At 37.2% G+C, this 18,107-nt stretch overlaps 1 protein-coding gene across 1 annotated transcript in view; it reads right to left on the bottom strand.

Moving 5' to 3' along the window:
* Window positions 1–18,107, bottom strand: part of LOC119783884 (coiled-coil domain-containing protein 148-like) — a 53,479-nt gene that overhangs the window by 7,526 nt on the left and 27,846 nt on the right. Inside the window, exon 10 of the mRNA XM_038285607.1 lies at window positions 16,746–16,952. Coding sequence (XP_038141535.1) covers window positions 16,746–16,952 — 207 coding nt within the window. The remainder of the gene's footprint in view (window positions 1–16,745; window positions 16,953–18,107) is intronic.

Raw genomic sequence — 18,107 nt, 5'->3', positions numbered from 1 at the left:
AAAAAGTTTTATAAAAGATTTCCAGCTGGATTTAGTTTCCGAGCCATACAAGCTCAATCATGTGTTGACTGCATGTTTAAGTTAGTGCTGCTGTTTTGTCAAATGTATCTTATATTTTGCTAGAAAAAACAGCAAACTGTTTCCTTTCCAGTGGCCTCCCTCATCTTTGACCCTTGTGTTTTCTATCCTTCTTCCTCCTAGATAGTCTTTTCTAAATTCTTATCCCTCATTTTTTTGTCATAGAAACATGAAATGTCTCCACTTTAAAATTGCCTTTTCATCAGCGATGTGTAAGTATCCCAATTTGGAAAGATTAGCCGACTTATAAAGGCAAGAAGTCCATAATAATATAAACTCAAAAATGAATCATCACCTTTATACAGGTCAACCAATAGGGTTCAAAATGTTGTTCTCATTACAGACAATTGATTAGACTTATATTACATATGATATAAGATATATAGATTATAGTGTATACTATATATTTCTGGTAATTAGTTATTGATCAGCACTACAATGGTTGTATTGTGCACACTGATGATAAGCCATGGTGATGGAGCCATGGCTGGCTTCAAAAAAAAAAAAAAAACATTCTGTCATTTTTCTGCTGGTTTATAACACCAAACCCCAAATAAACTGTTTCAGGTTTGACATAGACCTATCTTTTTTGTCAAGTAGATTTATATCTCCAAATTCATATCTGGATGTTATGTAATTGTGATGGTTCAGAAATACAGTAGTTCAGAGACACAACAGTAAGGATCATTTTAAATATTGAATTAACAGAATAGCAACAAAACTAACTAAACAATTTATAGAAAAAGATAAAAAGATTTTTAACAAAAATACAAAGCATTGTAAATGCAAATTTTTTAGACTATATGACATCATTGAATAGTGTTAGGAATCCAGTTTATGTGGGTTGTTTTGTGTTTTCTTTTGTTCTCCCTTTCCACAACTAGATGGTGCCTCCTCTCACACCTGCGGCTTGTTGGGCCATCACCAGAGGAGTATTTGAGCAGCGGGCTGTCACTACCTCGACGCCAGGGTGTTTACCAGTATTGGGTACTCTAGCCAAACTGAGATTACCTGAGTCTAATTTATCCCTTGTCTCTCTGAGTCTAAGCTTTGCCTTTGTCTTTGTTTTCTAGTAGGAAGCCTTCCTGATCCACTGGTTAAGCCTGGACCTTCTCAAGGTCTTCTCAAGTCTCAGTCATATTTCCTACAGGCCCTAAACTGATCATTGTGGTCTTCCCTTCAGAGTTTCCGGTTCCAGTTCACCAGTCCGCTAAGGTCCAACTGAGTTTTATCAGCAGTATAATTTCACTCTCTGTTTTTGTAAACCTTCAAATAAACCTGTTACCGGTAACTTTTATCCTTGGTTCTTAAAGCCCACCATGACAAATAGTTGTCTATATTTAACAAGGAAGGAAGGAAGGAAGGAAGGAAGGAAGGAAGGAAGGAAGGAAGGAAGGAAGGAAGGAAGGAAGGAAGGAAGGAAGGAAGGAAGGAAGGAAGGAAGGAAGGAAGGAAGGAAGGAAGGAAGGATTTAGCAATTTTATGGTGTAGGGGAAGTAGCTGTAGTGGAACCTGGCTATTCAGCTCCAGAGACTGCATGGTTACAGACCAGTTTTCTGTGAGGGTTTGAGTTGCCTTTAGTGATGTTTTAGCCCCTGACGAGGCATGCCCCCCTGGAGCTTTATCCTCTCCCTATAGTGGCCTTGACGTCATCAAGAATGAGGGACACTACTATGGGCTCATCCTTAAACTTTAAAAAGTAGTTTGCAGTAGACCTGGGACAACAGCTTGTGTCTTCAGGGTGAACTAGAGTGGGCTCTCACCCTTTCTTTATTTGATGTAGGGAAGATTGTTGCAGCTTTCAGACGTGATGGTACCACAGCCTGAGCTCATGAGATTTAAGGATGTTGCTAAGAACATCCACCCAATGGTCAATGGTTGCCATGAGAACCCTTTTTGGATTCTTGTCCAAAAATCTTTGTTTACACTCACAGAAATATTTAACCAGAAATTTATTGATGTAATTTTTTATTTATACATTTTAGATTTATGTAATTCTTTTACATAACCTACTAAATAACACATACATGATGAATATTCCTTTGTATAATGAAGCTTATTTATAATCATCAGGCTTATGTATTTATTCAAAATGAATATCTATGAGTGTATTTATTTCAAATAGCTCAAGTCTATTGTTTGAGTTGCATAATTTTTCAGCTACCTTTAGGAAACTCAAAAAATAAAGTTTATGTATTTGAAATAAAAACACTTATTAGAATTAATTTTGAGTAAGTATGCCCTTTTATACTGAATACATAAACCTGACGAGTATGTATTTCAGATAAACAAGCTTTATTATACAAATTAATTTGCATCATAAAATATTTATTGAAAACATTTGTGGTAAAGTTATCTAAAAAAAAAAAGTAAATAGGAATCTATGTTAAATTACAGAAATCCTAAAATTTGGGTGAAATATTTTTATGTGTGTATTCACTCTCTTTAGGGCTCTGCATACATACGCAGTGGGCAGTCTGACTGTCTGCCCATCAGAATGAGGAGTAGATTTTGTCGCCTTGCTGAGTGCATCCAACATTGCAGAATTTATCAAGGAAGCTGATGTTATAGTCACAGGAGGGAGCGGCAACCTTATTGCCTAAATACTTTTTCAAAGATGTTTGAGACATGTGATTTTAATTTGATAAATTGTTCCATTTAAAAGAATAAAATAGGGGTTTGTTCCTTCAAACATGAGGTTTCTGTCTTGTTAACCCTTGCTCCTCATTGTAATATAAAAACAGGCATCATTCTAAAGAGACTCTTGCATTATGCAGAACTCTGTCTGAGGCCCGCTGAGTATAGAAAGTGTTGCATTTGACAGGGTAGACGGATTTGCAGATCCAGCAGAGGAAAGCTTAGAAATCCCCAAAGGGACAAACTTCAAATTAACATGCTCTCACACACATTAGTGCCAGCAGTTATCATAAAGTCAATCGTTCTTGACGGGCTGGCCGAGATAAGAGCAGCAGCTGTGTGTTCAGGAGGGGGACTTCAAACGAATCGGGCTCTAATCCACTTCTATTTAACGCTGTTGAAGCAGGAGATAAAGCACAGTTCTCTTTTTAGAAATGCCAATATTGTCTTAAGGCAAGGCAAAGTCCTTAAACTGGCTTATGATATGTAATTTAAGACCCAGATAATAAATCTAGTGAATAAAATGATTGGAGATTTGTATTGTTTTTGTAACTCAAGTGTAGCACCCTAGTCACACTATTTTCTCTGTATGGGAATCTAAGGACCAGGAAAGGGCATATTATTGATTTTAATACCTGCTGGTGGTTAGTATAGGAAAATGTTAAATCAAATTCAAAACCAGACAAATAGTTAGGTTGTCAAGCATTGAGAAAATGGCTATTAAAATACTTAATAGGCATCTGGTCTTCAAGTATTAGGGTTTTTTTCTCACTAAATAAGTCAAGAAATCACCAGTTTTCAAAAACAAGAGGGTAAAGAACCTACTTACAAATGTATTTTGACCCACCCCCAAATTAAATAAAAAAATGTATAAAGTGAAATAGCTTCCATAGCACATAATGGTTGTTTTTATTTTAAACTACTTCAAAGAAATTAGAAAAATGCTGCCTTTCCAATAGGCCAACTTAATGACATCTATAATTTATGAATTTATCATAAATACAGTGTTATTGAAAAAGATACAAATAATAATGATAAATAAATTATTTTGTATTAGTTCTTGTTGAATCATCCAGCTTGACAAAATGTGGCATCAAGGGAACATGTGAAACTTCATCAGCTAACAAGTCACAAAGGGATTATTTTGTGCATATTTACTACCCCATACCCTTCTGTTGAGAGATCTCTCCTCTGGGACGTTGTTTATGTTTGTGGTTTTGATAATGGAAAAAAAGAAAACAAAACCACTTTAAATGCTTGTCAGAATCGTGCTGCTGAAATGGCATCCAACATGCACCGATGGAATTTTCTCTCCATTTCCACTCAGCCCTGGTCAGGGCCATAGGGGGACTGGGGCCCACAATTACTGCTAAATAACTGACATGTTAAAACCTGAGCAGGTCACTTAGAAAAAGTTTCACAAATATAAATGAACAAAAAAGATTATAATCAAATATGCAACATAACAGAGTTGGAAGGAATATGTTGAGAAATCTGCACACAAGAAACCAGGCCCTAACAATATCCATAGACCACTATAGACCACAATAGACCATAGGCCACGCTTAGATGATGTGGCTTGTAATTTCAAGGATAGCTGAAGAAAATCTCTGCAACACAAGCCATGGTTCTTACATAAAAAAGGTGGATTGCTTCCTGTGGATCATGGATTAGTCTCTACCTTAAGTAGAGGACATTGTTTGTCATTGGGTCTTTATTAGTAGTGACAGACCATCTGGCACCTACTACCTAGTAAACTGGAAAGTAGCTCTGGAAAAGTCAAAGATGATAGCTCTTAATTAACCAGTTTTTGGCAAAATTCAAACCATGGTCATGAGCTCTAGATCATGACCAAGATTACAATACCTTCTATACAGTCTCCTATTGGGTTGCTGCAGTCAGCCTTGGAGTTTAGGTGAGCAGCTCTGTTATCCGAGGGGAGCTCAGAGTCAAGTCACCACTCTTCCTCATCAAAAGAAGTCCTCTGAGGTTGTTCAGTCATAAGGATCCCTACTGTGGATTTAATGATTTTTCTCACTGCCTCACTGAGAGGAGGACTGGAACAAAACCAGTATACCTAAAGGGACCATAAGCTCCTTCTGAACCTCCATCCAGAAGGAACTAGAAAGACATGTATGGATTTCTCCCCTAGTCTCTGCAATCAAAAGTCGAACATGGGAAAACAATGGACGGATTGATAGAGGGATTTATTTAATTAAAATCAATAACATTTGCTATGTCTTTCTCTTTGTAGATTATTTTAGTAAAATCTTATCACACATGGGGATAAAAAGCATTTATAGCTTTCATACTGTCTAGAACAGATGAAAGGTCACCATTTACATTGCTCCATCCTTTAAAGAAAAATTATTTTACTATTGATTTAAAAGGAAATGTTATATTAGATAAATGATTTTCCTCTTTAGATCTGCATTCAGATCAAATAAGCACATATCAGCGAGAGAAGGTTTACTTCCAGGCTGTAATTAATACAGATATGTTTCTGAGACTTATAAACATAACTAATAAATGTGCTTTATGATTCTTTTTATTGTATAAGCAGACATTCAAAAGTTCGTTTTCATTTAGATTATTTGTATCAGGAAAATTCCCTAGATGTACCATAAGAAAATGCATTAGTCTGACGTATTGGTTAGGCAGAGATGAAGTGACATTTTACAGAAGACAAAGCGGGAGGGGGATGTCATTATGTATAGTAATTTGTCACTGGAATCTTGTTTTCTGTGAATTTGAATAGAAATGGGATTCCATCTTTTTTGTGGCAGCACAAGAAAGAATGAAGACATGTCACAATAACAAAAAAATGATTGTGTTTTTATCCGAGTTCTGCATCCAGCTGAAAGCCTTTGTTAAGGATGTATGCTTAAATATTTTCCTCCAGGGGCGTTACAGAGGCTGTCATTTCTTTTTCCCTTGAAACCATTTAGTGGCAAGTGTTTGATATATACATTATTGTGCCAAAGTCTTGAATAAACCCTTATTTCTTTACATTTTGTCTCCTAGGTGATTTCTGAAGTGTCTTTTAGGAATGTCTAGTTTTCTTTGGTCTTCAACAGCTTTTTCCTCTAATTGAGTAGTTAGAACGCTTTCAGAGAAATATTCATGGCTGTTTTGCCTGTCAAATAGGCTGCCTGTAAGGATCTTAAAGGTCCAGCGGGAGTCAGTATTCAGTGATACAGTATCGAAACTGTATTGATACACTTTGTCGAAATGCTTCATGATGCCTCATCAACTTATCACTGTCTGTGTTTGAACCCGGTGGCTACAACCTCCACAGGCCAGATTTGTTGGTGAGGTACCATGGCCTGTTCAAATTTGTAGACTCCTTCAAATGTGGCCGACAAAGGCAGCCTTCTTTTCCTCCCTGTTGAAACAACATCCCATGATTCATTGCAAGTCCAAGCAAGCTGGCTGGTCCGTGCTCAGAGGAAAAAGGGAAATGGCGGCGAACAGTGGTGAATATCGCAATTTAATATAATGCAAGTATGTTTAAAAATAAATTGAAAGTAGTTCATTTAAATGTCCCTTTGCAAATTGGTTTGCTTGACATTCAAACATAGATTACAATATCTCTGCAGTATGGGGACTACAAATCTGATATCTCTGGTGACAGTACTGTTGCTGAAGCTCCTCAAAAATTATATAAGCACACAACACAGAAGTTCAGCATTCATTCTCTGCCTGCTTGTGAGTCAAAATTCACGGTTGCTAGGCAACAACGTGAGGGGCAGTGTCAGCCAGAAAAAGCTCGGCCTGTTTAAATCTATAGTCAAACTCCTTCTTTCAAGAACCCAATACAGGTAGACTGGGTCCTTCAGCGGACACAGCCGCCAGATTCGAACACAGCCACCAGCGTGCGATTTTGATTATATTAGATTGTGAAGGATTAGAACACCCAGATGATCTGAAAAAGGAGATTGTACGGATCGTGTAGGTCACATTCTGTAAATTGGAGTTCTATGCTGATCCACCAATGTACCTAACGTATTATGCAGTCAACCTGACTGACCAATCATAGCAAACAACTGGTAGTGATACACTCTCTTATCTGCCTCTTTGTGAGTCGCATGTAGAGCATGCTGAGAGCCAAACGGAGCATTTGGTCACCAAATAAACCTCTACTTCCATTATACAGAACTGGTTTGGCTTTCCCCAAAAAACAAGGCACAAACAAAAGTAAAGTTGCAAAGTTTGTTCTGACATGGTTTGCATGTCTGGGGCAACCCAACAAACTTTATTAATAACTGAAAGAGAAAGCACCAATATGCTGAGAGCCAAATAGCCAATAGCAGCATCGCAGCCAGGTTGCTGGAACCAACATTAACCCAGGCATTTGATAAAGGCTCTCTATCTTAGAAGACAAGCAAGAGGTTCAAAAGAGTTATAAACAGGGGGTTAAAATGCCTGCACAAAGTAGTTGACCCACAGTACGAGCTGCCTAGAGAAAAAGCTTCTCCAATACTGCCATTTCACATCTCAGGTGTATGCTTATGTTCTCTCCATGTGTTAGCAAAACTGCATTTCTTAAAGTCAAAATCTGTTCGGAAAGGTTCTTAAGCCTAAATTTTCTGTTTTTTGGGTTTTTTTTCCCTTTAGGACTGTTTTACATACAGAAATGCTTTGGTTACACTGACCAGAGATCTGCAAGACTGTGATAAATCCAGAGGTGGGTGGTGCATCTGGCACCTAGGCCTTCAGTGGGCACGCCCCAACTTAATCTACTTCTTAACCCCTTGACATCTAACTGGCACTTGCCAATAATCTTGGTAATACAAAGGATTTGTTGCATATTTGTAACGATGGCTGTCAAAGGTTTATTATCACCACTTTCACATTTTAATTAAACAAACCACCAAAAGTATTCAGATATGAAATGTAACAAGTGGAGGTATAACCGAAAGGTAGATTAGTGTGAGGATTAATACAGAGACCAATTAACAAGGAAGCTCAGTGACAACCGCAATCCTCGACTCTATAACTACACCTCCACCACATGTAAATCATCATCACTAGCCTTTCAGATTCAATATGCATCCAATTGTCCCTAGTTTAACTCTGCTGTAAACATTTTTGGTCTAACTGACCAATCAGCGGACAGAAAATGGTGACATCAGAGTTTGCCCATTAGCTGGTCCTGTGGGGCAAATCTGAAATCTAATTGGTTGAATAAAAACGTTAAGGTAACATCAGCCAGTGCAGTGCTGCGCAGATTTGATTGACAAAGCAACACGTTAAGGCTGAAATCTAATTGGACAAAAAATATAAAAACTACATAAATGTAATTGAAGCAGCACAGTGAAGATAAACACTACACAATTGAGATAAGGGATTGTCTGGAATAAATTAATACAGTTATATAGAAGAAAATGAAAATTTAGGTTATGAATGTAGGTTAGTGCTCCTGATTTATTTTAGAACCGCAGTGAAGGCCTTGAAAACCTTATCGCCCACAACTGGATAAAACTGAAATTGTGATTAAATGAAATGGGATATATTTTTGCCACATTGTGAACCCTTGCTCCAGACCCAACCCCATAGAAAATATGTGGAGGGAAGTTGAAGATCAGTTCTAGAGGAAATCTTCATGGAGAAATGGGCCATAATACCAGCTACAGTATGTGCAAACCTGGTTACAGGTTACGTTTGACCTCGCTGCAAAGGTTGTGCTCCACACTACTGAGTTAAACTTATTTTATTGATCAAATGCCAACTAAATCCTTTAGTATTACTACAATGGAATTTCCTGATCTTTTTTTGTCTCTTATAGTTGAAGTGTACCATGATGAAATGAATTACCTCTCATCTTCCTAAGTAGGAGAACTCGCCAAATCAGTTGCTGACTACATATCTTTCTTCCCCACTTTAAATCATCTAAAAATGGTTTCTTGAACATGAAAATTCACTGTACTCCCAGGACCTCCACAGTCACCAGATCTGTTGCACCCACCTTTGGGATGTGGTAGAACATGAGGTTTCCATCATGGCTGTGCAGTTGACAAATCTGCATAAACTGAGTGATGTTATAGAAAAGTTACACTTACAAAGGAAAGGGGGTAGAACACAGCTCATATCTGACTGATTTCCTACGCAATGAAAATGAAACATGAGATTATAAAAATCTTTAGAGAGCTGGAAATAATGTCCATTATAAAATGAAAAAAATAAAAGACTTTTTGCAATAATATGCAATAAGAAATTCACAACTGGCCCTATGTGATTTTTTCTAAGCTGCATAACAGAGAAAATTATACACATATGAGCAATTAACTCCTCAAAGAGTTGTCAGCTGAAGCACAGTGGCCCACGCGCTGTCTCCACAGCTAAGACTTTTTCAACAATGTACTTAATAGTCTCTGACAGGAGATCTACTAACACTTTTGTCTAGAGAATATCCCGATTAACTGGGGAATCGCACAATAGTAGATAATCTGACCATAATTTAATCCATGACATTGTTTGCTCTACCAAGTACTCTGAAGGCCAATGAGATCTTGTTATAAAACCTCTTCTTTGATGAAATGTTTCCCCTGGTCTGCCGGTTGAGTTTTTTGTCCTGCTGGCCCACTCATCTTGTCTCCCACCTGAGCCTGTCGCAGCAATCATCCCTCTAGGCTTAATCTACTTGTGTGGAAAAACACAATCACACAATCAGAGACGCCTGGGGGCGAAATATAAGCAGGGAGGTAAAATGAAAGCAAGGACATAATAAAAGGCTGCAATGAGGAGTAACACCAAGAACAATACCAGCTAATTACAGCAGCCAGAATAGCCTAGGAACAAATGGCTGATGAGATGAAAAGACGAGCCTGTCGTTGGATGATAAAAAGAAATGAAATGAGCTGCGTTACAGGGGTGAATTTAAACTCATAGTATTTATTCATTTTGCTTTACCTTTCCTAATATCTGTTTTATATGTTTGGATGAAGGAACATTGCCGTTCATGGTAGATAAGATTTATAGTGTGATTTATGAATTCAGCAGACAGTTTTCTTTATTTTCTAGATAGAATGGTTATTGATAAATTATTATGCAATTAATGAACCTGAATTTTCTCTGTGTACAGTTTAGCCTGTCTTTTGTGAGGGTGAAAAGGTCAGAACCAGCCTATCAGTGCCTAAAAAATTGATTGTTGTCGTGATCTTAATTGATCTGAGGTTGAAAATTACTTAGAGTTGAGTTTACTAAGCATTACATGAGTAGAAAACCTAATTAGAAGAAAACAGAGAAATAAAGAGAGTGATACATTTAAGTATTGATCACAAAAACTTAGATTATTGCACAGGTTACTGTGTGTTCCTGATTTTTCCTCATATCTAAGCTACCTTTGCAAAAAACACCTTTACTGTAAAATGTTGGTTAAACCATAGAGAGTGAGAGAAACGCCAAACACAATGTTTCACAACCCTCCAGACTCCTAGCCCAGAAATATTAACTTATAGTTGTTGAGGATCAAATGTCAATTATGTAAGCAGGAGTGACTCCCCCTGACATCACATCACAGACTTTACTTAAGCGGCCGACTTCATTCGACCGTGTTTAGCCTGTGGCTTTTGGGCCTCCAAAGGGGGAGACATGTCGGTGTTAAGTTGAAGGCTACGTTGTAGCCACCTAATCCCCTATAATCTGTGTTCAATCAGACTGCACCCTGCCTACCATTCAGAGGAGCTGAACGTGGTGTCTTGTTTTTCATCCTGTGTTTCAAACCAGATTGAACGCAGTGTTTTGTGAAGTTTACCAGAAGAAACTCATTGCATTCCTACATCCACCTGCGACACAGCCAATCAGCTTTGAACCAAACCTCCACGAAAGCCAATCGGCATCCAAAGTTCATCTTAAAAGGCCTATGATACGCACTTGTCTCCTCCTATGTGCAGGCGGCACATGCGCCGTGTGACTTCATTCACATGACACTGTTTCAACCCACCTCCAGCCCCTTATCCACCATCGTAGATAAAGCTTCATCAGTGTGTCATTCCTCCCGGACTCTTACTGCATTCCCTGTCGCAGAAGACCGCCATGTTGAGCCTGGTTCTGCCAGAGGTTTCTTCCCAATGGGGAGGTTTTCCTCTCCACTGTCGCTTCATGCTTGCTCATCATGGACAGGTTCTCTCAACCTTTGTTATCCAACTGGACTTCCATCTTCCAGGTCCGTGAGTGAAGCTCTAATATCAGCTCGCGCAATTCACTGGATCTCCCCATAAAGCTCAGCATGTCGTCTCTCTAACCAGCAGTCTACAGACTGACCAACTTCATCTATCTCCACTCCACCACCAGAATCAGGTGTGGGGGGGAAACAGCCCTATTCTTTGCTCCTGTTCATGCATTTTTATCAAAATTAAGCACTATGTATACTGCCGAGGTCTGAGCGCCAAAGACAAAGTAGTTGTATCAATAAATTTCTCATCGCCTTTTCTCTTCGTGTGAGTTTTTCAGATTGAACTGTGTAATAAATAGACTGTGTGCCACTGGTTCGGCTACTGTTTGGAGCTGTGCTGCCATCATCTGAGGTGCTTCTACAAAGCTATCCTCTGCCTTAAGGGGACCCCCTCTTCCAAGGCTACTGTGAGTGACAAGATTAAGCCTTGCAAAGTTTCATTCTATTGTTTGTATCAGAATGACTCAAATATCTTTGAGAATCACCTGTTGGACAAACAAACTGTGCGCCTGAATCGGGATGGAATGCAACCAACCGAACAGAGTCAAACCGCCGCCCCGTCCATTACACTAAACCACCATCCTTTAAATTCTTTCATCCAATGCTTCATAAATACTCTGCTTGGGCGAAAATTACCTAGAAATATATTTTTACATGCGTTGGTTGTTTTATCTAAAAGAAGAGTTCTGAACTTTGCTTATTTTCAGTAGTATTTCGTGTTTGTGGATTTATTGGATACTGTGTGTGATTATCAGCTAATAAAGGTACCATTGTATTTTAACCAATTGTGGTCAGATCCACCCTCCTTTTTAGTAACATTTTAATAAATAGAGACCATTGCTTTGGTTGGTGATTAGTTCCTCTGCTGTTAGCCATAGTCTAAATAACTAATTGGTGATTTTATCAAACAATTCAGGTGACCAACCTTTATGTAAAAGACTAAAAACCCTGGTGGGAAAGCAAATTACAGTTATAATCATATAACTAATAATCATTGACTGTTTTACCCTCCATTTAAATGACTTGTTACTTAGCTATAACTTCCAGTTCTAGTTATCTAATATAATTGTCATCTCCTAGTAAACTTGCACACAGTGATTCCACTACGCTTAATCTCTGGTATCTTATATGAGTTTATCACATCAAAGAAATATTTTTTTGGTTTTAAAGTCTTATTCAAAATCAAGGCTCTATCTTCCTTATTGTTTTAACGACTTGCGCTATCTGATTTTTTTCCCCTTTTTTTTTTTTTTTTTTTACCAGATTTATCATGACTTAAATGCATTAGAGTTGATAGCACTACATCTATGTACAGGAAAAGAGAATTTCAAATATTACTTATAAGGAGTTCATAGTAATTATGATCTGCTTAAAAAGTAAGGTAAGCATTAAAGAAAAATATTATTTGGGTATCATTATTGGTAAAATTTTCTTATCATATTGTTTTAGCTAATATAAATGAATGGTGGTATAAATTAATTAGAAAAAAAAATAAAAGTTTGGGTTTTTATAAAATGTTAACCATGAGCTAATACCATTGCAATATCAAATAAATAAATTTCGATATACTTTTACACCTTTAACAGGTTGCTATGTCTGTCTTCTGGGTAGGAGAGGATTTATGTGTTCTGTTTTTATGATACATCCTGGTACTTTCTTGAGGCAATCTAACTTCCATTATGCTTTCCTTATTGCTTTCCTTCCCACTTAGGTCTCTAATTGAGAAAACTGTTCTAGAATAAGTCAAATCCTTTTTCATTTTTTTGTTGGATTTTTGTTTTCATACAGTCAGAACTCCTCAGCTGTTTGCCATAGATGTTCCTATACTGACATGTTTCCCTCTCTCTCTGAAACATTGAGTTTTGAGCTATAAGATGTCATTTTTTCTATAATTAAAACTTTAACTTATTTGTCTTTTCCCTGCTGTCTGCTTAAACCTACGCTTGGGTCTTTCTTTTACAATGGAACTAGACCCACTGGAGGGGCTGCAGAAACCAAAGCATTAAAGATGCAGATGCAGTAGAAAGAAGAATCCATCTTGTCTCTCAGCTGTGTCACTGTGCTGTGATGATAACAGAGAAGAGAAATAACGAATGAATGCAACCATGGATCCACCTGAGCCTCAGTGTAAGCTGAATTCTGTGCAAAACAAAAGCAATGTTCCTGTCTCAAAGCTCTGTCAATACTGTCATTGCATAGAAAAAGTTGGTAAAAAAAAAACATGTATTTACATAAGTGACATGGATGTTATCTACATGAATGTGTGGTTTTATTCTAACTACTTCCAGTCAAAACCTTTTCTTGTTTCTAGTTACAAATATTTTAAAGTTATCAAGAGAAAGCATTGTTTTTATACCAGAAATGAAATCATTTCAGAAACCTTTGTGTGGCTTCCCAGCAAAACTTTATTATGGTGCAGTCACAGCAGATGTTTCTGATGTCAAGAGAAAACTGTCCTTGATACACGCAAATAATATGTAAGAACCCCATTCTTCTTTATCACTGCTGCAATAAAAGCCAAAGATGATATTATACAGCAGAAACGATGTAATAGGAAGGAGCAGATATGAAATCATTTAAGTCTAAAGGCATAAAGATGAAACTAATGTAATGGTATTTACAACACAGTGTCCAAGAGTTAGATGGTAGCGCAGCAGATTTGCTTTCACACGCAGACCATTATGGTTGTTGCCACAAGGTTTTGACTTGATACTTCTACATGAAACTTTATTGAAAATGAGTTAGGGAATGAAATATTATACAATGGACATGGAGACAGAAGGGAGTAGGCTTGTCCCGATCCGATCCACGTATCGGATCGGGACGCCGATATTGGCAAAAAAATGCGTATCGGCAAAGCATGTAAAATGCCGATCCAGTTTTAAAAAAATAATGCGGTCCGTATTTTCCAGTTTCGCCGATTGAAACGATCCATTCCACTATTTTGCGCCAGTGTTTCCCTGTTTTGCATTTTTATTAAAACTTACAGTAATACTTGCACCTTTAACTGTTTACGGTTTTACTGTTCACTGTGCAATTTCAGATTGCTATTCATAATTTTGTCCAGTTTGTGTTTATCTCTTAATAAACAGGTAAGTTTGTTGTTACCAAGCATTGTGTTTTATTCAATCTCACCTAATTTAGCTGGCTAGATGTTATCAAGGGTACTAAAACCCTTTTCAACATGAGTCTTACAACTAAGGCTAAATACTTTAACTTAAACTTAAATACATGCTCGGATAGGCTGGTATCGGCCAGTATCGGTATCGGATCGGAAGTCCAAAAACAATATCGGTATCGGATCGGAAGTGCAAAAACCTGGATCGGGACATCTCTAGAAGGGAGATGAGAAAGGGAGAGGTGTTAAGAAGTAAGGGTAACGAGAAAGGTAGAGATAGAAAAAAGGAAGGAAGAAAAGAGGAAAAAACAGTGAAATAATGCAGAAGATATACAGTAACTCTTGTTTTTTTGGTAAAGATGCCTGTAAAATGCCTGTGTTTCTTTTTGCTTTAAACATTTCTAAGTTTTTCATCATTGTTTATGGCTTCCTGTATTCAGGTAATTTCACTTATGCCAGTGTAAGACTTTTCTCATTTTGATAGGTAACATCATCTGTGTCTCAGTTCAGCTTCTTCCTGTGTTAGACTTAGACTTAATGAGTCTTCCTCCCTCTGTTTCCCCTTATCTCGCTCTGCCCCAGCTGTTCAACTTTCCCTCACTTTTGCCTAGAATTTTCCAATGCTATCTCAATCCCTGCATCAGTATTTAGCTTTGATTCTTGCTGGATTCTTCTGTTATGCTTCTTGTTTCCATGTCCAGCTATTCTCAACACATAGATTCTCTTTCATTTTTGTTTTGAAAGATTCAGCTCATCTTTACCACTTTCAATATAATTCAACATAATTGGAGTTAAAATTAGTCCTGTTAATATCAGTGTAACAAATGGATAATGATGTTATTATTAGTATTGTTTTGTACCATGCAGATGTCTAAAGATGGGCTTCTTAAAGACCCCACATTACATTATTTTCACAGACACAAGCAAGGATAGGTATATATGTGATTAAAACTAGTTGGATATTTTTCCTTTTTCTGTTCACACTTTATGTCTTTTGCTTCATGCCTGCTCAATTTCTTCTATTCAAAAAAAATCCAATCTTTCAAAATCAAATCAAAGCTTTTCACACCAGTTCATTTTCATGTATATACTTACATTTATCAACCCACACTTATGTGAGTGAGCTCTTTTAGAAAATGTATTTTATTGTTGTTAATTTTCCTGAAGGCCAGGCTTTAAAGTAAGCAAGTTTGAAACCTTCTTTATGGCATGTTTTTCGTTTGGTCTTTTATTCAAAACTGAATGCAAAAGAGACGGGGATTGAAATGCAAAAACATCTGTTTTCATGTTCTTAAGGGTTTTCAAGCAACACATTTATATAAGTGTCTCACTACTGTTTTAATATTCCAAGAAGGTTTTCACAGTTTGTCACAATAAAACACAAACTTCAATGTATTTTAGGATTTTTTAGATAATCAAAATTATAACTCAATAAATAGTCTACTTGAGCCAAATTAAAATGAAATATAAATCGAGGAGTTCTGTGAAAGCCCTGTAGGATTGTTAACAATTAGATAAATCAAATTATAAAGACAGTAGTAAAGTTGTGGAGATGCTTTTGAGTATTTTTTTTACATTTAGTAGAGTACTCTAAATTCATAAGCAAACCCAACTAGATACAGACAGGTCAGGCATTTATGAAAGTGTGGCAAAAAGACAGTAAATATAAGAAAAGGCGATAAGTGGTCCTCCTCCCACAAAGCCATGGAGGAAAAACAGCAAACATGTGGAAATGGGAGGTGTTCTGATTTAATGAGACACTAAAACTTTTATAGCATTAGAGCACATTGCGTTCCTGCTTGCCATATGCTGGCAACATCTTGGATATACATTTCCTTCAGAAGTGCAACAAAGCTGCTCAAATGTTGGGGGAAATATGGACAAATGCAAAAAAAATGACATAAAAAAAATCTAAATGTGTTCCCTATTTTTTTGCTTTACATTTGTCAAAAATCACTAACTTACTAACTTACCAATTACGCACTACATTGTGTTGATTTCTTAGATAAAACCCCACTGTAAGACATTAAGATTTGCATCTGTGATGTTTATATCGAATATACTCATTTAAAAGTTGCTATTTCATGAAAAGATGATTAACTTAAGCAAGTATGGTGTTAAAACGTAACTAAATAGCTAGTTAAAAAATAGAAAGAGCGATCAGAAACTGCAGATGTCAAGACCTGCAGCACACAACCATCTAATCTGCTGATATTTGACAACATAAGCTTCAATCATGCTGGCGGAAACCCAGCAAATGTCACAGCGTCCTATCTAAACAGCCACAGGAATAAAGCACCATTAAATAAAACAAACAAATAAAAAAAAAAGCATGAGGAAGCAAAACTGAATTTATACAGTAGAGCATCAGAAGCACATATATTTGTTGTGTAAATGTGTAACTAGCACCCCTTGGAGACAGCAGCATCATGTTCGCCAGACCATCCTTATTAGCTTGTTTACATTCACAGCCCATCCCAAGCGGCAGCTAAAGTAAGGGATGCTGTCAGCCAGCGCGGCCTAATATACAGCCTCATCAGCAGATATACAATAAACAAGCAGGCAGTTGAACAAGGCTGCCTTTGCAATCTCTTTCACACTTCACCATCACATCAAAAGGATGCCTAATATGCATTATCCGATCAGCTTTGAGATCAATTATCATCATTCAGTCCAGACAAACAGATGTGTATTTATAACAGGGAGACCAGGGGTGTGAGTGAAATAGACACTAACTTTCTCTCTGAGCTCCAAGCAGATGTTCTGCTGATGCTGGCGGTCTCTGTGGTGCTCCAGCTCCTCCTGGTGGGCGTGTTCCGCCTCCTGCAGCGTGAAAAGGGCCCTCTCCAGAAGTTCCTGTTGGTCTCTATGCCATTGCTGGGTCACAACTCTTAACTGCATCCTGGTGAATCTCTGCATGTCCCACAATCGCTCATGCTGCCTCTGAAAGCAGGAGAATGAAATAGACACTTGCTATTAAACTAAAACTATTAACTTTCTTTGTCAGACTCATGTTGTATATCAATAAAGATAAACTAAGTACATTTAGAAAGTAGTTTTCAAATAATGTCTTTCCTTGTTAAGGAATATAACCAATTCATAACAATTTTGACGTATGTGAAAAGTAATCTGCCTCTTAATTTAATGCCTTGTTATGCCAACCTTAGTCATAACAGCAGTCGACTGTTTCAGATACTTTGCTTTTTTGTCAAGGATGTTTGACCAACTCTTCCTAAAATGGTTTAGTTTAATTACACGGATGTTTTCCAGCATAAATGCTATGTAGTACAGCTAAGGGCCTTTGTAGTTTCATTTTGAATATGGAAAGACACCATTTATACCGACTCGCATATTGTCCAATAATGAGAATTGAACTTAACTGAGGTAAGTGAGGCCTGCAGTACTTTAGGACTAGTTGAAGTTTATTTTTTTTTGACTTCCTGGATGACTTTATGGAGTCCCAGCAGCTAAGTGAATTATAGAAAGAATGACTGATTTTCTATATGGCGTGTCCTACTTCATGTTGTATTTTAGGTGCTAATAAAGCTTTTTCTGTCAGTTTCCAAAATGTGTTTATCTGCTGAAAAAACAAAATTTCCTTGCATTTCCAGTTTTTTTGGACCCTCTTTATGCATCATGTGGTAAAATTGTGTCATAAACCTCATGACCTTGGCCTACTTCATATCATTTCACAGCTTCCTTTGAAGTGATCTCTTCGTTTTTCAGATCTAGATGTGGAAGGTAAAATTTAACTAAAAAAAGTTCTCATATGTAAAACAACTGAGACAAAAAAAAATCAGGAAACAATAGAAGTTTGAAATGAGACAAGTATGAAGAGAGTAATCTTGTATAACATTAAAAAAAAAGTTATGAAAACAAAAAAAATAAGAAAAAAGAAAATTATAAAAACTGAGTTATTGCAGCAGGGTTCTTCTTGTAGGCTATTATGCACCTAATTCATGATGTGCTACAAAACATTCACAAACATTCCTGGATGATGCACTGTCTACATAAAAGGTAGCATTACCATTGGGACAATGCTGTGCCAGATCGAGCTCCGCTGGGGTATAAAACCATCCTTCTCTCCTGGCTGTGAAA

This window comes from Cyprinodon tularosa, unplaced genomic scaffold, assembly GCF_016077235.1.
Source record: "Cyprinodon tularosa strain WSP-4 unplaced genomic scaffold, ASM1607723v1 ctg212, whole genome shotgun sequence".
NCBI classification, from domain to species: Eukaryota; Metazoa; Chordata; class Actinopteri; order Cyprinodontiformes; family Cyprinodontidae; genus Cyprinodon; species Cyprinodon tularosa.
The sequence above is the reverse complement of the archived record's forward strand: the minus strand, read 5'-3'. Positions and strand labels throughout refer to the sequence as shown.